The sequence below is a fragment of the Pogoniulus pusillus genome, chromosome 7 (assembly GCF_015220805.1).
Source record: "Pogoniulus pusillus isolate bPogPus1 chromosome 7, bPogPus1.pri, whole genome shotgun sequence".
Lineage (NCBI taxonomy): Eukaryota > Metazoa > Chordata > Aves > Piciformes > Lybiidae > Pogoniulus > Pogoniulus pusillus.
In genome coordinates, this window is record NC_087270.1 from 41,194,675 (window position 1) to 41,220,448 (window position 25,774).

Sequence of the window (25,774 nt, forward strand, 5' to 3'; positions counted from 1 at the left end):
ACAGAGAGCCAAGTCAGTCACTACAGGGAGAAGAGTTTTGTGTGTGTCTTTGCCTTAGTCACTTTATCAACAGCACCCACGAGAGGCCAGGCTGTGATTCAAGGGCAGGCAGCAGGATCTGAGGGTTTCGTAAGCAGAAGTCAAGCAGAGAGAAATGCATGCAGCCTGTTTGCCTAAGTATGGTGTGGGAGAGAGGAGAAAGCCAGCTGTTGAGAGATAAAAGAATGAATCTGATGAGCTCAGAAAGGAAAATAATAGACTGAAGGCCAAGCAGGGCTTAAAAAGCTGGATCTGACAGAGCAGCAATGTGACTGCTGACCCAGATGCAGGTGCTGAGGCTGAAGTGCTCTCTCGCTGATTTTTCTGCTCTGATACCCAAGCACCATTTAGCAGGTTTCTTGAACTTAGCATGGACCAAGGTGCTCCTCAGAGGAGGAACTTGCCTCTGTGGGACAGGAGTTGTCCTCTAGGAGAGTGACAGCAACTTTTTAACAAGGCTTTGTGGCACAGTGCCCCTGTGTAGAGCATGCAATGGGGCAGGAGGGCTGCTATCATGCTTTCTGCATCAGTGGGGAGCCTGGAGAGGGGAGCTAAGGCCAGGCAATTTATCCAGGGTCACGAAGTAGGATCTTAGGATCTGGATGTGTGCACCCAGCCCAGACAGCAACCATGTCCTGGGCTGCAGCAAGAGCAGTGTGGCCAACAGGGCGAGGGAGGGGATTCTCCCCCTCTGCTCTGCTGAGACCCCCCCTGGAAGGGAGTACCCTGTCTCTTAGCCCACGTTATCTGACAGCTGCAAGGGTAAGATTGTCGCTGATGTCAGCGGTGGAGAGTTTGAGGCGCTAGCAAAGCACAGATGAGGACATCTCGCCCTCTGGTGGGTGAAATCACCACGGTACAGGAGCCTTGGGCTGCGTGACGAAGAAATAATCACTACAATTATTAGAGTGGCGGCGACAGAAGGAAAAAGAGCAGATTGGTTTAGAGGATTGGCATTCACACCGAGTGTATATCCTGGGGGATGAGGTATGAATCTCCTGGACAAGGGAGTTTGAACCAGTGATGACTGGAGAGAGAGTCACCAACATCCCTGGCATGGAGTGATGGACAAGGTTGATGAGAAGAGGACCCAGAGAGAAGTGAAAGAATAGGTGGACAAAGTCAATTACATTTGTTTTGTCTGGAGAAGGCCTTGGGTGTTCTTATCAATGTATATAAATACCTGAAGAGAATATGCCAAGAGGAGGGAGCCAGACACTTCCCAGTGGTGCCCAGTGCCACGAGCACACACTGAAATGAACACAGGAGTACTCTCTCTGAACATCAGGAAACACTTTTTGACTGTGAAGGTGGCACAGGCTGCCCAAAGAGGTAGTGGAGTCTCCATCCTTGGAGATCTTCAGCAGACAACTGGTTCCAGGCAGCCAGCTCTCAGTGGCCCAGCTTGAGGAGGACGATTAGACCAGGTGACCTCCAGGGGTCCCTTCCAACCGCAGCCATCCTGTGATTCTGCAGCATCCTCTGCTTCATGTTAAGCATGCACTGAATTGCCTTGCTTGAACAGGTGCTTGTATTCACACCTTGCCCTCTGAAACTGCCAGGCCACCAAATCAGTAGATACCTTTAACAGAAGCTAAGGAAAATTTGACACCCAAGTGCTTTGGTAGATGATGAACTCCAGCCCCTCTGATCAGTGTCAGGGCAGCCACTCTGCCTCCTGTGTGAAGAGGGAATGGAAATTACATAGTTACTGTGCAACATGGAAAGTGCTTTGAGATGCACAGATACACCCACAGCCTCTTAGTCATTATTATCAGTGGCTGGAGAGCAGCCCTGAGGAGAGGCACTTGGGGGTGCTGCTGGAGGAGAAGCTCAGCAGGAGCCAGCAGTGTGCACTTGCAGCCCAGAAAGCCAAGCAGAGCCTGGGCTGCAGCAGCAGAAGTGTGGCCAGCAGGGCCAGGGAGGGGATTCTCCTCCTCTGCTGTGCTCTGCTGAGACCCCACCTGGAGTACTGCAGCCAGGTCTGGAGCCCCTGGGACAAGAGGGCTGTGGAGATGCTGGAGTGTGTCCAGAGCAGGGCCAGGAGGATGCTGAGAGGGCTGCAGCAGCTCTGCTGTGAGCACAGACTGAAAGAGTTGGGGCTGTGCAGGATGGAGCAGAGGAGGCTCCCAGGGGACCTTCTTGTGGCCTTCCAGGATCTGAAGGGGGCTACAAAAAAGCTGGGGAGGGACTTTTGAGGCTGTGAGGGAGTGCCAGGACTGGGAGGAATGGAGCAAAGCTGGAGGTGGGGAGAGTCAGAGTGGAGGTGAGGAGGAAGTTGTTGAGCAGGAGAGTGGTGAGAGGCTGGAATGGGTTGCCCAGGGAGGTGGTTGAGGCCCCATGGCTGGAGGTGTTTGAGGCCAGGCTGTGTGAGGCTGTGTGCAGCCTGCTCTAGGGTAGGGTGTCCCTGGGCATGGCAGGGGGGTTGGAACTGGCTGCTCCTTGTGGTCCCTCCCAACCCTGACTGATTCTGTGATTGTAATTACCATCCTCTCCAATATAACCACTCCAGAATCCTTAGCCACTTTTCTTCCTCACGACTCAACCTTAGACAGTGCATTTGGGAATTCCACACCACACCAGCTGCTTTGCTTTTACACTTCCTTTGGTTTATTTTTTTTTCTCTTTTCTTTTTACTAAGGTTTTTTAAATAATGATCAGTACAGTACAAAGCTTACAATATTGTCAGTGTGTCCAACAACACAAGGGCAGCAGATGGGAGCTGGGAAAGAGATGGTTAATACATAACAGTCACACCCTTCCCTGTTTCCCAAGGGGGAGATAGGGATGGGGAATACAAACTCTTTTGTAGGTCTGTTTAGTAACAGACAGTGCTGAAAAAGAATCTTGTCAGTAAAGGTGTAAATTGCAAGGCACACGAGGAACCTGCCCCTTGTTAAACAAATCACTAGGCATAAAGATGAGTTTAAGGCACCTTCCTCCATCCTCCCCTTCTACTCTCAACACCAAACAAATCCTGCCAGTGGTTAGTGGCTGTTAAGAGCAACCAAGGATCAGCAGAAAGCAAAGAGGCTGCTTGGAGCCTCAGGTTCCTTCAGGATGCATCCCAAAAAGGCATAGTGAAAGGCACACTGGACTGGATTCTCAGGAGTTGGCCTGTGCAGAGCCAGGCTGCAAGACCTGCAAAAATGCTGTCTCAGGACTAGAGATTCCTGGGGGAAAGGGGTAGGACCTTTGGTCCTGTCAGGATCTGGGATGTGCTCAACATTTGGTGATCAGCAGTATCACCAAACCCTGTTGCTAGTAGTCCTCCCCACTGTGTCTCCTTAGAAGAACACCAGGATGGAAGTAGGTGTACTGAGCCCAAGGAGAAAAGCCTGAGGGGCTCTTAAACAAGCTGAGCACTTAACTCAGGGGCACTTTTACCCTCTCTGGACTCAGCTCTGGTCTCCCCTAGATCAACAGCAGGGCATGGACAGTCACTTCCCAGTCCTGGCCTCGCTGAGGTGCAGCAGACTGCATGGCCTGTGGAGTCTGCCCCCATAGGCAGACAGGTGCATAAGGCACAAGGGTGAAGTCTGGGCATGAGAGATAAGAAATCAGCTGGTTGGAGGAAGAGGAGGAGGATGGAGACAAGGGTGAAAGAAGCTCCAGTGTTGGTCAGCCCCTTGTGCCACAAGGCTGCATCCTCACAGCAGCAGCAACCTGTACTGAACTTCCCTGCCACATCAACCCATCATAGTAACCAGGAGGTCAGCTCCAGGTCTGAGTGCAGGGCCACACTGGGACACGAGTGGCTTCACTTAAGGGCTAACAAGAGGATATGGAAAACCACCACCACCATCATAAGGTGGTGTTTGCTCCATAAGGACAAACTGCACTTCTGCTGGACCAGCAATCCCTCAGAAGAGCCATGTGGGCACCTTCTCTGCCTACCCCCAAGCTAGACAGCGTTACTGAACTCATTCCCCTTTGACAAGGACAGGACATGGCCGTATTCAGACTCTAAAGAAGGAAATACTTGGGCAATGCCTTTGTTTGGTACCACTGTAACTCCAGGTAACAGCAGAGCAGGGTTTACTGTCAGAAGTGATGCCCACTCCCTCTCAGTCTCGGCCCAGAAAGGAGCTCTGGACAGCCTGCTTTACTCCACTCCCTTCCCTACACAGGACACACTCATACCTGTCAGTCAGTTTCACACTCAGTGGCACATTTACCTACCTCAAAAGCAAGGCAAACTAGGCTGTAAGAAAAACCACAGCTCCCACTCTAAGTCTTCCCCCAGACTGAGAGGAGACCTACAAACAAAAGCACAGAGACTGTGAAGGGAATGGTCCACCAGTGCAGCTAAGCTAGTTGAGCAACTAGCTGCTGTGCAAGGGGGAACTGCTGCTGGGCTCTGCTCTGGCCCTTCCCTACAAGCAGTGGTGTTGTCCCAGTGAGCTGGCTGAAAGGCAAAACCACCAGGATACTGCTGACACCTTCCCTGCAGGGTGGGGTTTTATTGGTCCACCTGCCAGCACAGGTTGCTCCATGATGAGATGAGCTTCTTGTGCCTGGGAGGAGATAAGTGAGAACATCCTCACCTACCACTTCCCTGCAGCACATTTGCTGTTAGGCCAGCATGGCTGTACCACCAAAATACACTGCAGGAAATGGAATCATTCATTTCTCAGCTGGACTGGGTGCAAAGCAGGGGACCTAGACTCATGAGAAAGGGTGGACTACGATGATCCCCTGAAGCCTTTCCTAAGATTTCTTCTTCCCTACTCAAAACTTATTCCCTCCCCCTTCATATTTCATTTCTTAACAGGGCCAGGAGTCTCAAACTTGCCCACAAAACACAGCACACAGCAAAGCTCCTATTAATAGATCTAGATCCAGAGATGCTCTTGTCTGGTCCTCCCTTGCTCCTCCAGCTGCACAGCACTCTGAAGGAGACTTCAGGGTAATCTTGAATCAGATAGAAGGCTCTGCAGATAAAAAGCCAAAGCCTTTCTGGGTAGGAAATGACATGTGCACACACACCCACGAACACACACACATCTCCAGAGGCAAAACCAGATCAAGTGCAGAAACCAGTGACAAACTGTGGCCCCAGCCCTACACTCAGAACCATTAATCACCATCCAGCTGCTTGCTCTTGGGCTTGGTGAGACAAATCTGTGGCTGGCATAGATCCCAGGGATTCCTTGCTTTGCACCTCTGGGGGATGTGCCAGATGTCAAGGCATTCAGGGCAGCAGGCCTTGCACAGCGTAGGGCTGGGAGAAGCTGTGCCAGGGTTTACTATGGAGAGCAAGCAGTGGGTCAAACAGGAGATGTCCAGGCTGCTTGGGACAGTTCCTCTGCACTGGCTCTGAGCATCCTGTCCTGCAAGTGCAACCAACTTCAGTGTAACACTATGGCTCCATACCCAGTATTCCCCCAAAGCAGGCACAGATCTAAAGTGGGACACAGTAAACTAACCCTTGCTAAACCTTGGATAGGTCCCAAGGACAGTAAGTGTCCCTGACCACTGTCTTTGCCACTCCACAGAGTAATTACCAAGTCTAAAAGACAAACTCATCCCAAGGTTGCAAAGGACCCTAATGCTGTCACCCTGCTCCTGCCTTTTGCTGTTCTTCCTTCATCTGGTGCTGATAAGAACCTGCAAGACTCACAACCCTGTAAGTCAGAGCAAAGCAACACCACAGCTTCAAGATCAGCTTTCCCACAAGGCCCACCAAGGACTGTTTGGTGTCCTGAAAAGCACCATTAAGAGGGGAAAAAAAGACTATTTCACTTTCATACCCTCTTGAGCCTGATCATGGAGGCCCAGAGCCCAAAGCCTTTCCTGTATCAGATGGCTCACACCCAAGTTAATCTACACTGCATGGAAAACGCTGGACTCCTTAGACAGATGCAGGGATGTATGAACCTGTCACACAAGCAGCCAAAACGATGCACCCATCTGCAAAACCATTTCCCCTTCTAGGGCCAGTGCCTCGAATGCTGATGGCCTCAAGGGTACTCAACCTCTGCCACTGCTACTGAGGGATGCTGAAAACCAATTCCAACCTTACCCAGGCCGAGCTCCTCAAAATGAACTGAGCACTTATGATGGAAGTGAGGAGCCTCTGAAGACCTGTCTTGTAAGCTACCAAAAGGCCATCAGCATTGCCACTGTCTTAGGTCAACTGCAAACTGCTGAGAAAGATCTCATCTCTTGTTGCTGGTCCTTGGGCCAGCCTGACTCCTGGCTTTTCAGCAGCAGCTCCACTCTACATAGTGCAGCCATACAGAACAAAAAGAGCTGACTTAGCATCTCCACCTCTGCTGCACTCACACGGGTCACTGGCTAGACACAGGACCCAGGTTCAGACTCAGTTCATCCTAGATGACCCCGGGCCAGGCTAAGACTCCAAACACAGAATCATACAATCGTTTAGGTTGGAAAAGGCCTTTCAGATCATTGAGTCCAACCCAGCACTGCCACATCACCCCTAAACCATGTCCTTATGCACCACATCTCCATGTCTTCCAGATACCTCCAGGGATGGTGACTCCACCACTTCCCTGGGCAGCCCACTCCACAATTTAACAACCCTTCCAGGGAAGAATTTCCCTCCTGTCCAACCAAAACCTCCCCCAGTACGACTCGAGGCCATTCCCTCTGGGCCTATCACTTGCTTCATGGGAGAAGAGACCAAACCCTGCCTTGCCCCAGCCTCCTTTCAGGGAGTTGTAGACAGCAAGGTGGTGTCTCCTCAGCCCCCTTTCCTCCAGGCTAAACAACTCCAGTTCCTTCTGCTCCTCCTCCTCCTCACAAGACTTGTTCTCTAGACCCTTCACCAGCTTCATTGCCCTCCTTTGGACATGCTCAACCACCTCAATGTCTTTCTTGCAGTGAGGGGCACAGAATGCTCTGCTACAGCCACCTCAGCAACCTGGCATCAACATACTTGACGAGGGGACCACAGAGAGAGCCCAGCTGGGGCAGGAAGAGGGTTATACCAGCCACCGTGCCACACCTATCCTTGCAGATGAACCTGAGAAGCAGAGACCCCTCCTGAAACCTTGCTACTGCCTTTGACAGTATCAGCTCTCCCCCAGATAACAGAGATGGCAACACCGAGAGGTCATCACACCTAGCTCTGGTCCTCATGGTGCCCTCTCCACTGGGTTGTGAGCACTGGCAGACCCTTCTACAGTCTCACGGCCTTCAGGCTGCCCTCCCTGACATTCAGCAAGAGCTCAACCACAGGTTTACCAGGATGAACAAGAAACCTCTGCCTATTCCAGCATCCTTGGTTAAGTGTCTTGTTCTGCCTTCAAAATCTCCACGAGGGTCTGGATGGCAAAAGGAAGCCCCTGCAGTGTGGTGTCTCCAACCCTCCCTCCAAGGCTGGGTCTGGTTAGTCACAGCGTGTTAGGCAATAAGACAGTTGTGTCTCTAGTATGTTACGCTCCTTTCCTTGACCTCCTCCACCCCAGGGACACTGTGCCCATCACGTTCATGACTCTCAGGAGTCCTTTTTAGCCAGGCTGGCCTTGATCCTGCGTCGCAGGACGTAAGCTGTGATGGCACTACAAGCCACCAGGCCGAAAAAGGAGATGCAGGAGAGGTAAACGGAGAAAGGCCCGTGTCTCTTCAGAAAGATCTCCTGCCTCTTCTTGTAATCCAACAGAATGGCCTCCAGCTGTGACAGGGTGCAGATGGCCAGGAAGGTGTGGAAGATCTGGTGGGCATGGCCAACAATATCACAGGAGCCAGGGAAGTACTTCTCAGGGACCGGGCAGGAGAAGAAGTAGGCACTGATAAGGAAAAACAGTATCTGGTACGTATGGTACCAAGCAGCATCTTCCTCACAGCCCTCCAGGTGACACACGACCACCCGGTGAGCAACGGGGCTGATATCCAAGACGAAGGCCAGCCCGGCTGGGACCACCTGGCACATCTTCCTCATGATGGGGTAGGGCCGTCGGTAGCGGTACTTGGCGTAGCAGCAGCCGGCGCAGGAGAGCCAGCCGCAGAAGGCGGCGGCGGGCAGGAAGAAGAGCCAGAACTTGTCGTACCAGGCTTGGTCGGAGCTGTAGTAGAAGTGAGCCAGGGCACTACCGTACTGGTACGTGCTGACGCCGACGTAGTCCACGAAGTAGAAGGTGTAGTGGTACAGCTCTGACTTGGACTGCAGCAGGTGGGCCAAGAGGCTGCAGGTCAGGTAGGTGACGGAGGAGAGGACAAAGATGAGCAAAGGCAAGGACCAGGCGTCCATGGCGAACTGCTCGGCCTCCACAAACGCCCTGAAGCGCAGCAGCACGGCCAGCGCCGCCAGCAGGTGAGTCCAAACGTTCACCACCTCGTTGTGCTTCTGGAAGAGGCTGAGGAAGTAGTAGCGCCAGTCCTGGCCCGTGGGACGGTAGCCGGCGTGGATGTAGGGCTCCCGGAAGAGCTGGGGCACCTCACCCTCCTTCACCGTGCCAGGCATCTTGGGGAGGCCATCCTCCAGCAGCCGGGGCAGGCGGCTGAGGTGCTGCCCGCTGAGGGGCAGCGTGCTGAGCCGCTCCAGGATGGCTGTCATCTCGCCGCCGGCAGCCTGCCTCTGCGCAGCCTCCTCTGTGTGCCCTGCCAGGAGGACAGAAAGCAGAACCATTAGCGGCGACGCAGCGGGGAGAAGGCTGTGCTGCCACTCCTGGGGGGGATGAGATGCCAGGCCTGCTCTAAAGGGAAAGGGACTCCTCTTGACTCGGCAGGCTCGCACCGGCAACAGCGTGGCCAGCAGGACTAGGGCAGGGACTGGTCCTCTTGCACTCAGCACCTCAAATACTGGGGTCAGTTTTGGGCCACTCACTTCAAGAGGGATATTGGGGTTGTGGAGCATGTCCAGAGAAGGACAAGGAAGCTGGTGGGTGGTCCAGAGAACAGGTCCTGTGAAGAGTGGCTGAGGGAACTGCAGCCTGGAGAAAAGGATGCTGAGGGGAGATCTTGCTCTCTACGGCTCCCTGAAAGGAGGTTGGAGCAAGGTGGGGGTCAGTCTCTTCTCCCAAGGAACAAGCAATAGGAGCAGAAAAAAAGGGCCTCAAGTTGTGCTAGGAGGGGTTTAGTTCAGGCACAGGAAAAGATTTGTGCACCAGAAAGGTTGCCCAGCCGGGGAACAGCCTGCCCAGAGGAGTGCTGGAGTCATTAGCCCCAGAGGGATTTAAAAGACACCTAGATGTGGTGCTGAGGGATGTGGTTTAGGAGTGGAATTGTCTGTGCTAAGTTGCACTCAATGATCCTGAAGGTCTTTTCCAGCCTAAATGATTCTGTAAGATGTGCCTGGATGTTCAGTGCAGATAAAGCCCAGTGCTGGGTATGCCTCTGCCTGCTCTGCTCTGCTCTCATCTGCTCTGCTCCCTGGCAACCTCCAGTGGCTAAACTCTGCCTGGAAAGATTCAGATTGAGGGCACAGCAGGATCCTAATGTCTGAAGCCTACCTGACACCAATTCCCAGTACACTGTTTCCCTTCTACCTTAGGTATGTCTCTTCCCTGCCAGTGTTTATGCCACACAAAGCAGAAGAGATCTTATCACACTGAAACTTGGTTATTCTTGTGCAGCCAGCACAGAGAGCTCTGCAGGAGTGGAGCCTGACTACTAAGCTTATGTGCACCCAACCAGAGCTGCAGTGGAGGGAGCTGGCCAAAAATAAGTAAATGCAAATAAATATTGTGCCTGCATTTTTCACCTTTTGTTGTCAGAAATCACAGAATCATAGAGTCAAGCAGGTTGGAAGAGAGCTCCAAGCTCATCCAGCCCAACCTAGCACCCAGCCCTCAACAATCAACCAGACCATGGCACTGAGTGCCCCAGCCAGGCTTGGCTTCAACACCTCCAGGCACAGAGACTCCACCACCTCCCTGGGCAGCCCATTCCAATACCAATCACTCTCTCTGACAACAACTTCCTCCTCACATCCAGCCTAGACCTGTCCTGCCACAGCTTGACACTCTGTCCCCTTCTGTTGCTGCTTGTCTGGGAGGATCATAGAGTAGGATCATGGAGTGGTTTAGGTTGGAAGGGACCTGTAAAGGGCATATAGTCCAGTTCTCTGCAGTCAACATGGACATCTATAACTAGGTCAGGTTGCTCAGAGCCCCATCCAACCTGACCTGGAAGGTTTCCAGGGATGGGGCTTCTGCCACCCGTCTACACAGCCTGTGCCAGTGTTTCACTGCCCTCAGTCTAAACAGTTTCTTCCTTCTATCGAGTCTGAATCTCCTCTCATTTAGTTTAAAACCATCACCCCTTGTCCTGTCACAACAGGCCCTACTCAACCATTGTCTCTATCCCTCTGATAAGCCCCCTTCAAGTACTGGAAGGCTACAAGAAGGTTGCCCCGGAGCCTTCTCCAGGCTGAACAACCCAAACTCTCTCAGCCTGTCCTCCTAGCAGAGGTGTTCCAGCCCTCTGATTGCTTTTGTGGCCTCCTCTGGACCTGCTCCAACAGGCTTGTGCTGAGATGACACAGAGATGTAGTCTGTGTGTGCACATGATAGCAAACCCATAGTTAGGTGGGAGATAGAGAGGACAGGACAGTGTTAAACATGAAGAGAGAGTAAAAACAGAGAGATGGGAGCTGCCATACAGTCCCAGGACAAGATAGCACAAAGGGCAAACTGAAAGCAGACTTCAAACCAGGTTGCAAATTTCACTTCCTCTCACCACCCAAAATATCTGATAGGAGACAAAATATTTTCACGTTGCTTCCTGTCCTAGCAGATGAGAGCTGTCAGAGCTGAGTTACCTTTCCTCTCACTCTGAGCTTTCCAGGCTTTCTCCCTTGGCACCTCTCAGGGCTGAGGGTTGTTTCCCCCCCCTTGTTTGCCAATCTGGCTGCTAAGTTTAATGGAAGCACCTTTGCCCCTGAAGGCAAAAGGGTGTCCACAAACAACATTTTAGTGTCACAAATGTGTTCAATCTCTTTACTGATGATCTGGAGCAGGGGATTGAGTCCAGCGTCAGTAAGTGTGCAGATGACACCAAGCTAGGAGCAGCTGTGGAGCTGTTGGAGGGCAGCAGAGCCCTGCAGAGGGACCTGGCCAGGCTGCATGGGTGGGCAGAGGCCAATGGGATGAGACTGAACAAGGCCAAGTGCAGGGTTCTGCACTTTGGCCACAACAACCCCAAGCAGCACTACAGGCTGGGGCCAGAGTGGCTGAGAGCAGCCAGGCAGAGAGGGAGCTGGGGGTGCTGGGAGAGAGGAGCTGAAGATGAGGCTGCAGTGTGCCCAGGTGGGCAGCAGAGCCAATGGCATCCTGGGCTGGCTCAGGAGCAGTGTGGGCAGCAGGACAAGGGAGGTTCTTCTGCCCCTGTGCTCAGCACTGCTCAGGCCACCCCTTGAGTGCTGTGTCCAGTTCTGGGCCCATCAATTCAAGAGAGCTGTTGAGGTGCTGGAAGGTGTTTGGAGCAGGGCAGCAAGGCTGGGGAGGGGCCTGGAGCAGAGCCCTGTGAGGAGAGGCTGAGGGAGCTGGGGGTGTGCAGCCTGCAGCAGAGGAGGCTCAGGGCAGAGCTCATTGCTGTCTGCAGCTGCCTGCAGGGAGGCTGTAGCCAGGTGGGGTTGGGCTCTGCTGCCAGGCAAGCAGCAACAGAAGAAGGGGACAGAGTGTCAAGTTGTGGCAGGGCAGGTCTAGGCTGGATGTTAGGAGGAAGTTGCTGTCAGAGAGAGTGATTGGCATTGGAATGGGCTGCCCAGGGAGGTGGTGGAGTCTGTGTGCCTGGAGGTGTTGCAGCCAAGCCTGGCTGGGGCACTTAGTGCCATGGTCTGGTTGATTGTTGAGGGCTGGGTGCTAGGTTGGGCTGGCTGAGCTTGGAGGTCTCCTCCAGCCTGGTTGATTCTATAAATCCATGAAATGTATAACACTGAAGAAGAAGAAGCCTTGCTAGGGGTTCAATGTTGTGTGTGTTCACAAAGACTTTATTTCTCTCCTAAGCACCTGTGGAGTCCAGATGTCTGATGGGGACACAGAGCTCACTCAGTAGCTTGTGTGTCCTTATGGACATAAGCCAAAATGTAGGGAGGCAAGGCAAATTTTGACTGTAGGCCAAGAAGGCCAATGGAATCTTGGTGTGCATTAAAGGCAGTGCAGCCACAGGCCAAATAGAGGGGTTCTTCTCCTCTACTCTGCCCTAGTGAGGCTGTATCTGGAGTATTGTGGCCAGTTCTGGGCTCTCCAAGAGAGACAATGAACTACTGGAGAGAATCCAGCAAAGGCTACAAAGATGCTGAGGGGACTGAGGCATCTCTCTGCTGAGAAATGGCTGAAAGATCTGGGGCTGTTTGGGCTGTTTAGCCTGGAGAGGACTGAGAGAGGATCTTCTCAATGCTTATCAATATCTAAAGTGGGTCTAAGTAATTGCTAAGTGCTTGAGTGGGTGTCAAGAGGTCAGGGCAATACTTTTCAGTGGTGCCCCACAGCAGGACAAGGGGCAATGGGCACAAACTGGTGTTCCATCTAGACATGAGGAAAAACTTTCTTGTGAAGGTGACAGAGCCTGAAACAGGATACCCACAGAAGTTGCTGTCTCCTTCTCTGGAGAGATTCAAAACCTGCCTGGACACAAACCCCTGCAAGCAGCCCTAGGGAACCCTACTGTAGAAGAGTGGTTGGACCAGATGATCTCCAGAGGTCACTTCCAACTTCTACCACTCTGTGATTCTGTTCAAAGTCATGCTGAAGCTCCCCACCCCTAGTGAGCACAAACTAATGCTAACACAGACCCCAGGATAGCAGGAACTGAAACACAGCTCAGATAAAGTGCAGACTGGGTATGTGAGCTGCAGGGGAGCAGGGTCAGAGCACTCATCTGCAGAGGGGCAGCCATAAACTGAACCCCACACAGTAGATCAGGGGGCTGGAACACCTCTTCTATGAAGCCAGGCTGCAAAAATTGGGGCCATTCAGCCTAGAGAGAAGGCTCCAGGGGGACCTTATGGCTGTGTTTCAGTATCAGAAGGGGAGCTGCAGGAAGGCTGGGGAAGGACTGTTCAGAAGAACTTGTAGTCATAGGACGGGAGGTAGAGGTTTGAAACTGGAGCAAGGAAGATTTAGGTTGGACATCAGGAGGAAGAGTGTGGTAGAACACTGGAACAGGCTGCCCAGGGATGTGGTTGAGGCCCCATCCATGGAGACCTCCACGATCAGACTCGATGTGGCCTTGGGCAGCCCGATCTAATTGGAAGTATCCCTGCTGACTGCAGTGGGGTTGGACACAGGGACCTTTGAGGGTCCCTTCCAACCCAAGGAAATCCAAATATGTGAACCCTGCCTGTAAAGAGCAAAGGCAACCAGAATATGCATGGCAAGGCAGCAATCACAGAATCAGAGCGATAGAATCATAGCATCAAACAGGTTGGAAGAGACCTTCAAGATCAGGGACCTCATCTAGTCCTAGCCCAGTCGATCAATTAAGCCTGAGCTTAAGGATGCGTGCCAATGTGAGGGGCACATCGCCCCCTCCACCGTCTGTGGCCTCCCTGCTTTGCATGCTGAGAAGGAGGGGAGGGAGATGGGCAGCTTCTGTACCCAGCACAGGCTGGCTGCAGCTTGTATGGTGAGTGCCAGAAGCTCCCACCCTGAGAGCTCAGCGCTTCGCATCGCCCCTGAGCGCAGCCAGCGAAGAGGGTAGGTGCTGCAGACCCCCTTGACAGCAGCAGTCAGGAGAGATTCCTCCAGACAGGCTCACCCAGCTGGAAAACGCCGGGGTTTAACCAAGCGAGGCAGGCTCAGAGATTGCCCGAATAACCCTCTGTAGCCAGAAGACATTCATCTGCTACTCGGCTAAACGGCGTTAAATCGGGCCCCTGCTTCTCTGAAAGCAGAGTCGGGGCACGAAGGAATGAGAGCGAGTTGGCAGCTCCCAGCGATCATGTGATGGACAAAGCAAGCAGCAATTAACGTTAGAAAAGAGAGAGAAAGGGGAGGGGAATAATAAGGAAAAAAAGGAAAAAACCCAAAGCGAAAACCAAAGCCAAAGCCAAAACAAAGCCAGCAAGCGGCCCCGAAAGCCAAGGTCAGCACTGGCTGGTTCGCTTGGACAGAGCCCTCATTCTTTCCCCTTCTCGGGGGCGTAGGAGCGGCTGAAAGCCACATTCATCGGCAGGGCGGCTCGGGGAGGTGCTGTCCTCAGCCTCCATCTCCGGGGGATTCAGTTATTTTGGCTGCTCCCAATTAACGGCAACCAAGTATCGTTTGTTCGGGAGGGAGCTCGCAGGGCGAGAAGCAGGGGGTGGAGGATGGCCAGGCTGTATCATTGCAGCCACAATAAGAACCGCAGGCACAGGAGGAGGACGATCCCGTTCCAGTTTTCCCTCTCCCTTTTGAAGAGGGTAATTGGAAACCCGAGAGCTTTTCTCAGCTCTTTTGCTTTTTGGTCACAGTCTGATGGAGAAGTTTGAATGAGAAAATCTGCTACAGAGCAAGGCTGATTTTCCCACCGGTCTGGCCTCGGTGCTAGCTGTCTGGGACTGAGGCTGGACCAAGGGCAGAGGCTAGCTTGCAGACTAGCATTCAAGCATCACAGGCTTCCAGAAAGGCAGTGATTCCTGGTAAACAAAGCAGAGGGGGAAGTCAGCTGTGGGGAAGTCTTTAATAAATGCATTGCATTTAAAACAGAAAGAAAAAAAACGAGAAAGAAAGAAGAAAAGGAGGAAAAATGGGGGAAGGAGGGAAAGAAAGAATAAAAGGAGAAAAAAAGGGGAAAGAAAGAAAGAAGAAAAGAAAAAAGAAAATAAAGGAAAGGAAAGGAAAGGAAAGGAAAGGAAAGGAAAGGAAAGGAAAGGAAAGGAAAGGAAAGGAAAGGAAAGGAAAGGAAAGGAAAGGAAAGGAAAGGAAAGGAAAGGAAAGGAAAGGAGAAAGAGAGAAAGAGAAAGAAAGAAAGAAAGAAAGAAAGAAAGAAAGAAAGAAAGAAAGAAAGAAAGAAAGAAAGAAAGAAAGAAAGAAAGAAAGAAAGAGAGAGAGAAAGAGAGAAAGAGAGAAAGAGAGAAAGAGAGAGAGAAAGAAAGAAAGAAAGAAAGAAAGAAAGAAAGAAAGAAAGAAAGAAAGAAAGAAAGAAAGAAAGAAAGAAAGAAAGAAAGAAAGAAAGAAAGAAAGAAAGAAAGAAAGAAAGAAAGAAAGATGGGGAAAGAAATTAAAAGTGGCTGTGGACAGCATGCAAACAACAGCAGTGAGCAACAGACTGGGTTTGAAAACTTGCAAGGGATTAATTCCTGAATGTCTTTCTTCTGGAAGTTGTGCAAAAGTCCCTGGAGGGATTCCAGGTCATTTCAAAGCCTGGAGTTCTATTCTGATCCCTTTTTACAAGGGCTTGGCTTTGGTGTGGCAGCTCCTACGGCACTAGGATGGCAGAGAGCGGCTCAGCTCACCTCTGCAGGGCTGGGAGAAGCTGCTCCAAGGCTGCAGCTAGCTCAGATGCAGTGGGTAAGTCCCATCCCAAAGCCTGCTGCCTCTACTCAGTGAGCCCAAACATCTCCTACAACTAAAACACTTGGATAGAGTTCAGGGCAAACTGAACTCAATGGGTGGAAGCTGCAGCACAGGAGGATCCAGCTCAACTCAAGGGGGGAACTTCTTGACTGTAAGGGTCCCAGAGCCCTGGCACAGGCTGCCCAGAGAGGGTGTGGAGTCTCCTTCTCTGGAGCCTTTGCAGCCCTGTCTGGATGTGTTCCTGTGTGACCTGAGCTAGATTGTGTGGCCCTGCTCTGGCATGGGGGTTGGACTGGATGATCTCTTTGGGTCCCTTCCAACCCCTAATATCCTGTGAGCCTGTGTTTGGGAGCATGGGACCAGCTCCTTGCTCCCATTCTGCCTGGTGTTTTGGAAAGTCTACCAGACACCAGAAGCTAAGAGACCACAGAGCAGCTCAAGCAGCACCTCTTGTGTACTCTTGGTATTGTTTTCTTCCTTCCACCCTAAATTTAGGTGACAATCTTCCTCCTAACAACTGTAACAGGTGCAGATCCCCATCTCAGGGATTAACTGGGAGTTACAGGAGTGTTGCAGAAGGCAGAAAGTGGCAGAGGTGGTATTTGATAGTTTGTGCAAGAGATGAGTCCTGCCCCAGCAGGCAGCAGGGTATCAAGGTTCAGTCTACACTGCAGCACTGAAGAAGTGGAGAGAGGCCAAGTTGCTTTCTGGGCTCCCCAGGTCATGACAGACAACAAACTGCTGGAAAGAGTCCAGCATAAGGCTATGAGGTTGATGAGAGGAGAGGAGCATCTCTCTGGCAAGGAAAGCCTGAGAGACATGGGGCTGTTTAGCCTGCAGGAGAGAAGACTGAGAGGGATCTTAGCAATGCTTATCAATATCTAAAGGGTGAGCATCATAGAATCATAGAATCAACCAGGCTGGAAGAGACCTCCAGAATCATCCAGTCAAGAGGATGAGGCCAGACTCTTTTCAGTGTTGCCCAGCAACAGGACAAGGGGCAGTAGACATAAACTGAAATACTGAAGGTTCCATTTGAACAGGAGGAAAAGCTTCTTTCCTGTGAGGGTGAGGAAGCACTGAAACTGGTTGCCCAGGGAGGCTGTGCAGCTTCCTTCTCTGGAGACTTTCAAACCCATTCTGGACATGACCCTGTGCAACCTGCTCTAGGTGATCTTGTTTTAGTAAGAGGGCTCAGACTAGATGATCTTCAGATGTCACTTCTACCCCCCACCATTCTGTGATCCTGTGACTTCAGTACATTGGGTTCATACCTCCTCATCTCTTAAGTGGGGTTACCAATCTTCATCAGCCTAATGAGAACAAGACACTGTGCTCTTAATGCACTGCTGTAATGCAACAGGCAGTGCTGAGACTACTCAGCAGCACACTGAACAGACTACTTTATTTCCCTAGACATGCTTATGGACCCAGCTACAGCTGCATCAGAGTGTCCCACAAGCAGCCATGCAGCAGGGACCTGCACAGGGTAGGATGCTATGGGAGGTGAAAGGTGATGTGATGCCATTTACTGGAGACACTGAAGGGAACATCTTCTGGAAAGCCTTATCTGCTAAGGAAAAGGGTCAAACTAACTTTGTGGAGTATTTCAGACAAAAGAAAATGTCTCAAATTCTACCTCTCTGTATGCAGCTACACACAGAGAGGGAGGGCTGTGCTGCAACCAGTTGCTTGCATCCTCACTCGATCCCAAGAATCCACTGGGGAATAAAAAAGCAACTAGGAGCAGGCTTCCACTTGCTACCACCCGGGCTTGAAGGCTTCAGGATGTAAGGGATGGCCACAGACATACAGCTGCTGCCTCCAAGGAGCCTTCCTGGGAGTTCATAGAATCACAGAATCAGTCAGGGTTGGAAGGGACCACAAGGAGCAGCCAGCTCCAACCCCCCTGCCATGCCCAGGGACACCCTACCCTAGAGCAGGCTGCACACAGCCTCAGACAGCCTGGCCTCAAACACCTCCAGCCATGGGGCCTCAACCACCTCCCTGGGCAGCCCATTCCAGCCTCTCACCACTCTCCTGCTCAACAACTTCCTCCTCACCTCCAGCCTCACTCTCCCCACCTCCAGCTTTGCTCCATTCCCCCCAGTCCTGGCACTCCCTCACAGCCTCAAAAGTCCCTCCCCAGCTTTTTTGGAGGCCCCTTCAGATCCTGGGAGGCCACAAGAAGGTTTTTAAGGAGTTGTTTTTTTTTAAGGAGCTTATTCCTCTGGAGGAATTTCTTTAGGAAAAAAAAAGGATAGAGGAATGCATAACTGGTGCTGGAATGAGCCACAGAGAGCATGCAGCTGAAGCAAGGCTTGTCCAAGCATGCATTCATCAGCAAACCAAGGTCCCGTTGTGCTGGGAGATGAGCCACTAGAGCCAGTGGGTGGTGGCAGGATCCCCCACGGATGCAGCTCCCCTGCGAGCTCTGGCCTGGATGCAAGCTGGGCTGGCAGCCAGCTCAGCCGTGCTGAGCAGCAAGTGCCTCTTGACATGGGTACGGCGCTGCCTGCACGTTGGGATGGCTCCAGGGGATGAGAACAGCACAGCCGGCACCATGAGCGCTGTGCTCGCTGGGGACGGAGCAAAACAAAGCTGCTGGCAAACACTGCGCTGGGGCAGGGGACACAGCATCTCCTCCCCAAGGACAGAGAGCTTCTGAGGCCCTGCAGTGCTCCGAGGAGTGAAGTAGGGCAGTGGAAAACTAAAACTAGGACACAGGACTTAGGAGGCTGCTGCCTCTGCTGTGAGAGCCCAGACCTTGAGCTAAACATCCTGAGTCCCTGGGTTTTGGATGCTTCCATGCTGCAGCACCCTTAAAATGGGTGGCTACATGTCAGTTGCCTGCCTGGAACTGTGCTAACTCCCAAACCACGCTGGGGAACAGTGTGGATCACCAGGGTACCCTTCTGATTTGCTGTGATAGATGTAGCTGCAGTTTCTTTATGTGCAACCATCGTTAAAACTGGGTGATCATCTAGTTTGAGAGATGTCCCTGCTCACTACAGGACATTGGAGTAGATGACCTTCAAAGGTCCCTTCCAACCCAAACCATTCTATGATTCTAGGATGCTCCTAATAATGCAACCAACACACTGGAGATGTGAAAACAGAAACCCATCTGCAACACTAGTCAGATGCAGAACTGCTAAGAGTCAGTACTTCTGCAACTGTCTCCTCCAGCTCATCCATTCCTGCCCTGCCAGATGCAGGACTGTTAATAGTCAGTATCTCTACAACTATCTCCTCCAGCTCATCCATTCCTGCCCTGCCAAAAACTCTGCAAGACTGAGGTAGTATTTCACAGCTTTTCTTCCTGACCTCACTGAACCTTTGCTGCTGGCTCTTTCCAGATATGCTCACCACTTCTTCTTCCCACACACAACTAACATGGAAACCCAGAGTGGTTTGGGTTGGAGGGGACCTCTAAAGATCATCTAGTTCCAACTCCTCGCCCACGGGCAGGGACATCTTTCATGAGATCTCGTTGCTCAGAGCCCCATCCAACCTGGCCTTGAACACTTGCAGAGACATCCATGAATTCTCTGGGCAATCTGCTTCATTATCTCACCACCCTCATTGTGAAATATTTCTTCCTTGTCCTATCCAAACTGACTCTCATTTGGATTATAAATGAATGCTGCCCCTTGTCCTGGCATTACAAACCTTGGTAAAAAGCCTTTCTCCATCTTTCTTACAAGCCCTATTTTTACATAGTGAAAGGACACAGTTAAGTTTCCCCTGAGTCTTCTCTTCTCCAGGGATTGCCCCAGGCAAAGTGCAGAACCCTGCTCTTCACCCTGTTGACCTTCATGAAGTTTACAGGAGCTCACTCCTCCAGCCAACACAGCCCCCAAGGGTTTAGGCCTTGGTTGGGTGCAAGATCCTCTGGTAGAGCACCCACACTTCCAGGCTTTCAGTGCATCAGTGATCAAACCAGACCAGGACATAGCCCCAGTCAGTGACCTGCTGCTATCAGGTTGCTGAAGTCTTATCACACTTCCAGGTATGGCTTTGCTCCAGCCACTGACACCAGTCCCTGCCTGCTCTATTCAGTCATGTAGGGACCACCAATGGAATGGGACAACTGTGTGGTTTCAAGTGCCAAAGCTGAAACTGTGCCAGTGAAGTGCCTCTTACTTATTTTTCCCCCACTGACTGATAATGGAGTCTGGATTTGTTGCAGCTGCATCCCAGTTAGAATCATAGAATGGTTTAGGTTGGAAGGCACCTCAAAGCTCAACCCCTCACCACAGGCAGGGACACCTCCCACTAGAACAAGTCACTCAAGGCCTCATTCAACCTGGCCTTGAACACCTCTAAGGAGGGAGCAGCCACAACCTCTCTGGGCAACCTGTGCCAGTGTCTCACCACCCTCACTGTAAAGAACTTCTTCCACCTGAAGGGAGGCTGTAGCCAGGTGGGGTTGGGCTCTGCTGCCAGGCAACCAGCAACAGAAGCAGGGGACTCAAGCTGTGCCAGGGGAGGTCTAGGCTGGATGCTAGGAGGAAGTTCTTCATAGAGAGAGTGATTGGCATTGGAATGGGCTGCCCAGGAAGGTGGTGGAGGCACCGTGCCTGGAGGTGTTGAAGCCAAGCCTGGCTGGGGCACTTAGTGCCATGGTCTGGTTGATTGGCTAAGGCTGGGTGCTAGGTTGGGCTGGATGAGCTTGTAGATTTCTTCCAACCTGTCTGATTCTGTTCATTCTATTCTATTCTATTCCATTCCACTCTATCCTATCCTATCCTATCCTACCTCCTAAGTTTCCTCCTGCAAGTTCCATGGTATGAGGTATCCTTCCCTGCCACCCCCAGGCAGCTCCACCTGAAAGAATGCTGATGTCTACTTCACTCATAAGCTTGCTGAGATGGATAAGAACAAGAACATAAGCATAGATAACAGAGTTGCTCTCTGTCTCTCTGAGGCTCAACCTCTCTCTCTAACCTAACCTGCCCTCTGTGTGACTAATCCATCTGCTTCCTAACCCCCTGGCTGACCCTCCAAGCTACCTCAAGCATAAGGCAAAGTCTTGGGTAAAGTAGAGGGGTGGGAGGAAGGTGGAAGGGTGGTTGGGAGACCCTCCTGGGGACTCAGGTTTCTGGCAGGGCTGCTGTGCTTCTGTATTCCCTTTTAACTCTTCAGTTTCTGTCTATAACTTTATAGATTGTAACTATCTGCTTGTATCTTGTGCTAAGCTGTACACAGAAAGCTTCATTCAATTTCCAGAGCCTCTGAGTCTGGTCTGGGGGATTTCCAGAGTGGGGGGGAATGGGGAACACCCAAACCATCACAATCGGTGGGACAAATCTTGCAGGGACCTGCTGGAGACAGGAACTCCAGCTAGCAGGAGAAACCTCAACAAGCCAGCAAATCATTCCCTGCTCGGATCTATCTGCTGATGGGAACCCAGGAACCGCTGCCTGCAGGCAGAGCAAGCACACTAAATTGGCCATGCACTGTTTGACGATCCAGATTGTTGCCAAAGAATCTTCCCCACGGGCTAGGGGCTGTTGTCCACCAAAGCCTTTTGCACAAACCCCTTTTTGTTTTGTTTTGTTTTGTTTTGTTTTGTTTTGTTTTTTTAAGGTTGTGGATTTTAAAGCTTCGGTCATTAGAAAAAAATGTGCATCAGTCAGGCACAGCACCGCGGCTGCTGCGGGCAGAGGGCAGGCTGCAGCTCTGCGCCAGCCCCCTGCAGCTGCCAGCTCCCCTCCTTCTCTGCATCTTCGCTCCCACCCCGAACCTCCTCCTGATTCACCCCACGGCCTCTCTCGGTGAGGTTCCACTGTGCCGCACTTCCAAGGGGCTGCAAAGCCCCTGGTAAGGGCCAGCAAGGACCAGGTGGCCGATTCCCTCTCCAGGGAAGGGAGGGCTGTGCTGCAACCAGTTGCTTGCATCCTCACTCGATCCCAAGAATCCACTGGGGAATAAAAAAAGCAACTAGGAGCAGGCTACCACCCGGGCTTGAAGGCTTCAGGATGTAAGGGACGGCCACGGACATACAGCTGCTGCCTCCAAGGAGCCTTCCTGGGAGTTCCTAGAATCATGGAATCAGTAAGGGTTGGAAGGGACCACAAGGAGCAGCCAGTTCCAGCCCCCCTGCCATGCCCAGGGACACCCTACCCTAGAGCAGGCTGCACACAGCCTCACACAGCCTGGCCTCAAACACCTCCAGCCATGGGGCCTCAACCACCTCCCTGGACAACCCATTCCAGCCTCTCACCACTCTCCTGCTCAACAACTTCCTCCTCACCTCCATTCTCACTCTCCCCACCTCCAGCTTTGCTCCATTCCCCCCAGTCCTGGCACTCCCTGACAGCCTCAGAAGTCCCTCCCCAGCTGTTCTGGAGGCCCCCTTCAGATGCTGGATGGCCACAAGAAGGTTTTTAAGGAGTTGGGTTTTTTTTTTTAAGGAGCTTATTCCTCTGGAGGAATTTCTTCAGGAAGAAATGGATAGTGGAATGCCTAAATGGTGCTGGAATGAACGTGCTGCTGGGCTGATCCCATCAGCAGGGGTAATCATCTACACTGGCAGCTACAAATTAAGCTGGTGCATGACTCAAGATGCACAAGTAACTGCAAGTGCACACATGTGACCGAGGGCAAGCAGCTCTGCCATCCTCCACCAGCCAGCCCTTCCTGAGCCTGCAGGGACACAGCCCTCGTCTCAGCCAGGGCTTCCAGCTGTGGCTTCAGTGTAAAGAAGTCAGACCATGCACGTCCAGCCAGTGCAAAGCCCTGCAGCGAGCGTAGCTGTTAGCCCACAGCTCTCCTGGCTGGATGGGAGGAAGTGTCTAACGGCTTGTGGTTTGGCACCGCGGGCCCCAGGGCTTCTAGGAACGGCTGCAACACACCTAGCACCCTGCTGCATCCCGACAGCGAGGCAGGAGCACGGTCACCACTGCCTGTCCCCTCCCTGCACTGCCGAGGGGACAAGGGGTTGCTGTGTCAGGACAAGGGGTTGTGGTTTCAAACCAAAAGAGGGGAGGTTCAGGCAAGATAGAAGGGAGAAATTGTTTACATGAGGGTGGTGAAACAGTGGCACAGGTTGCCTAGAGAGGTGGGAGATGCCCCAAGCCAGGAAACATCCCAGCCCTGGTTGGATGGGGCTCTGAACAACCTGGTTTAGTTGAAGATGTCCCTGCTCACTGCGAGGGGACAGGCCTAGATGACCTTTAAAGGTCTTTTCCAACCCAAACCATTCCATGATTCCATGATTCAAAACCAGACTTCAGAGCCTCTGGATTTTACTCCAGCAGAGCACTGCATATGTGCTTAATCCTTTTCCATCACCCTGTCATGACTTCATGCTTTCTCAGCCACCACTGCCAGGACAGCACCACACACATCCTCACCCTCACCCAGCCTCCCTTTGCTGCCAAGACCCCCAGCTAACCAAACTGCCAGAGTGTTTCTCAGCTCTGAAGCAATGATCTCATACAGCACCCACCAACCGGCACACATCTTCACCCTGTGGCACAGGAAAAAGCTATGAGGTCCAGGCAAAGCTGGAGCTGCAGAGCCATTCAACCAACATCAGGTGTGGGACCACCAGCCCTATGTACCCAGCACCAGTTATCTGACCCCAGCCCAGCTGCTGGGAGGCTCATATGCACTCATGCCAAAGATGACACTGAGCAAATGGCTTTCAGATGTTTACCCAAACTTATAAATATATATATATACATATGTACACACACATATGTATGGAACAGGTTGTGGATGCCCCCTCCCTGGAAATGGTCAAGGTCAGGTTGGTCAAGACTCTGAGCAACCAGGTCTAGTTACAGATGTCCCTGCTCAGTGCAGGGGGATTGGAAATAGATGATTTTTAAGGTCTCTTCCAACACAAACTATAATAGGTTGGACTGGATGATCTTGGAGGTCTCTTCCAACCTGGTTGATTGTATTTAATTTATATATATATATATATATATATATATATATATATATATATATATATATGTGGTTTGTTCATTGATGAAAACCAGAACTGTTCAAGACCATCTGCAGCTTTTCTTTTCCCTCAAACAAGTGAGATGCTCGAGGTGTTTCCAAGAGAAAATCCAGGCGGGATACAGAGGAGGACATAACCAACAAGCCCTAAAGTGTCCTGGGGGAGGTAAGCAGGGAGTAACCCTTTGGCAGCCTCTCTGAGACATGAGCTGGGCTGCGTCAAGTGAAAGGAGCAGGTAGAACTCCCGAGCAAACAGCAAGGGCTGGCTCTTCACCCACTTTATGGCTAAACTATGCTGGTCTCCTTGCCGGGTCAAAGTCACGCACGGGAAATCCACCCGTGCCTACTACAGACACACAGGGAGATAAAGCAGTGCTCACCTCTCTCCTTCATGAGGCCCTTGACACACAGGTCTCAAGTGGGGCGAATTTATGCCACGACTCAATTTCTGTTGGCGTTTGGCGTGTGTCCCTCATTTGTCACCCACCTTCCCCCTGCACCGGCCGTGTTTTACTCGCGTTTCACCCGTTGCTCCCGCGTTTCCCGTGCACCGGCCGTGTTTTACTCGCGTTTCACCCGTTGCTCCCGCGTTTCCCGTGCACCGGCCGTGTTTTACCCGTGTTCCCCATCACCGGCCCCGGCGTGACCCGGCCCCCTTCCCCCTCCCCGGGGAGGATGCTGCAGCGGCTGCGGGAATGGGTGCGGCGCGGTGCAGGGAGCTGCGGTACCCGGGCGGGGACGCCGGAGCTCCCCGACAGTTCCCCGCGGGGATCGATCGGAAGACCCTCAGCCGGATCCCGCTCGGGACCCTCGGCGAAGCGTCCGCAGGGGAGAGAAGCTGCCCGCGGGCAGGGGACCGGCACTCACCGCCCGCGATGTCCCCGCTGCTGCCACCGCCGCCGCCACCGACTCCCGCGGCCGCCGCCCCCGGCAGCGCCGCCGCCGCCGCCGGGCTCCCCCGCGCATGCGCGCCCCGCCCCGGGGTGGTCCCGCGGCCCGCGCCCCGCCGAGCCCCGCCGGGCCCGGCCCAGGTTGGGCGCAGCGCGGCCCGAGCCGGTGGGAGCGCCCGCGGCCGGGGCCCCCGGGGCTGGCTGGGCAGCAGCGCCGCTGGGCAGAGGGAGCTGAAGGAGTGACGCTGAGGCAAGGACACAGTCACAGACTCACAGAATGGGTCGGGTGGAAAAGGACCTTTAGAGGTCATCCGGCCCAAGGCCCCAGCAGTCGGCAAGGACATCTTCAGCTAGAGCAGGCTGCCCAGAGCCTCATCTAACCTGATTTGGAGTGTTTCCAGTGGTGCAGCTTCTGCCACTTCTCTGAGCAACCTGTGCCAGTGTCTCACCATCCTCAGTGTAAAACACTGCTCCCTTCATGAGAGCTGGCGGTGCTGGTGGATGAGGAGCTCCATCCGAGCTGCCAGTGTGCTCTGCAGCCCAGAGAGCAACCCGAGCCTGGGCTGCAGCAAGAGCAGTGTGGGCAGCAGGACGAGAGAAGTGATCCTGCCCCTCTGCTCCCCACTGCTGAGACCCCATCTGGAGTACTGCATCCAGCTCTGGAGCCTCTATTACAAAGAGGGCTATGGATGTGCTGGAAGGTGTTTGGAGCAGGGCAGCAAGGCTGGGGAGGGGCCTGGAGCGCAGCCCTGTGAGAAGAGGCTGAGGGAGCTGGGGGGGTGCAGCCTGCAGCAGAGGAGGCTCAGGGCAGAGCTCATTGCTGTCTGCAGCTGCCTGCAGGGAGGCTGTAGCCAGGTGGGGTTGGGCTCTGCTGCCAGGCAAGCAGCAACAGAAGAAGGGGACAGAGTCTCAAGATGTGCCAAAGGAGTCTAGGGTGGATGTTAGGAGGAAGTTGTTGTCAGAGAGAGTGATTGGCATTGGAATGGGCTGCCCAGGGAGGTGGTGGAGTCACCATCCTTGGAGATGTTGAAGCCAAGCCTGGCTGGGGCACTTAGTGCCATGGTCTGGTTGCTTGTTGAGGGCTGGGTGCTAGGTTGGGCTGGCTGAGCTTGGAGGTCTCTTCCCACCTGCCTGATTCTGTGATTCTAAGATTTGCAACAACTACCAGCTATCAGGGCAGTGAGGTCTGTGCTGTAAAAACAGCACCGGGATCTTTGGGCTCCAGAAAAGAAGCATTTGCACCCAAAAGCCTTCCAGGAGTGGTCTGCCCTTGAACTATGGCTGGGAAATGTGTGGGAGTGACTTATGCAGCCTGGACCAAAAGCATGACAGTCAACTCAACTGTGAAGTCACCACTGCCATGTGCGGGCGAAGTTTTGAGTCCAGAGTTATCTGTTTCCCCTCTTCCATCTCCATGACAGTTTGTTTATGTGGGTTTTGCCTCTTCAGCCTGTCAGGACTGTTGTTTTCCAGCT

At 52.7% G+C, this 25,774-nt stretch overlaps 1 protein-coding gene across 2 annotated transcripts; it reads right to left on the reverse strand.

Moving 5' to 3' along the window:
* Window positions 1-2,626: 2,626 nt before the first annotated feature.
* PAQR8 (progestin and adipoQ receptor family member 8) lies at window positions 2,627-24,346 on the reverse strand. 2 transcript variants are annotated; one of them, XM_064146700.1, is made up of 2 exons: window positions 24,277-24,346; window positions 2,627-8,607 (listed from the first exon to the last, which is right to left on the reverse strand). In XM_064146700.1, the coding sequence occupies exon 2, from the start codon at window positions 8,561-8,563 to the stop codon at window positions 7,505-7,507; it is 1,059 nt and encodes a 352-aa protein (XP_064002770.1). In that variant the 5' UTR covers window positions 8,564-8,607; window positions 24,277-24,346; the 3' UTR covers window positions 2,627-7,504. The 2 variants fall into 2 exon arrangements, with proteins under 2 accessions (XP_064002770.1, XP_064002769.1); XM_064146699.1 differs by lacking the exon at window positions 24,277-24,346 and adding an exon at window positions 23,790-24,043.
* Window positions 24,347-25,774: the final 1,428 nt, after the last annotated feature.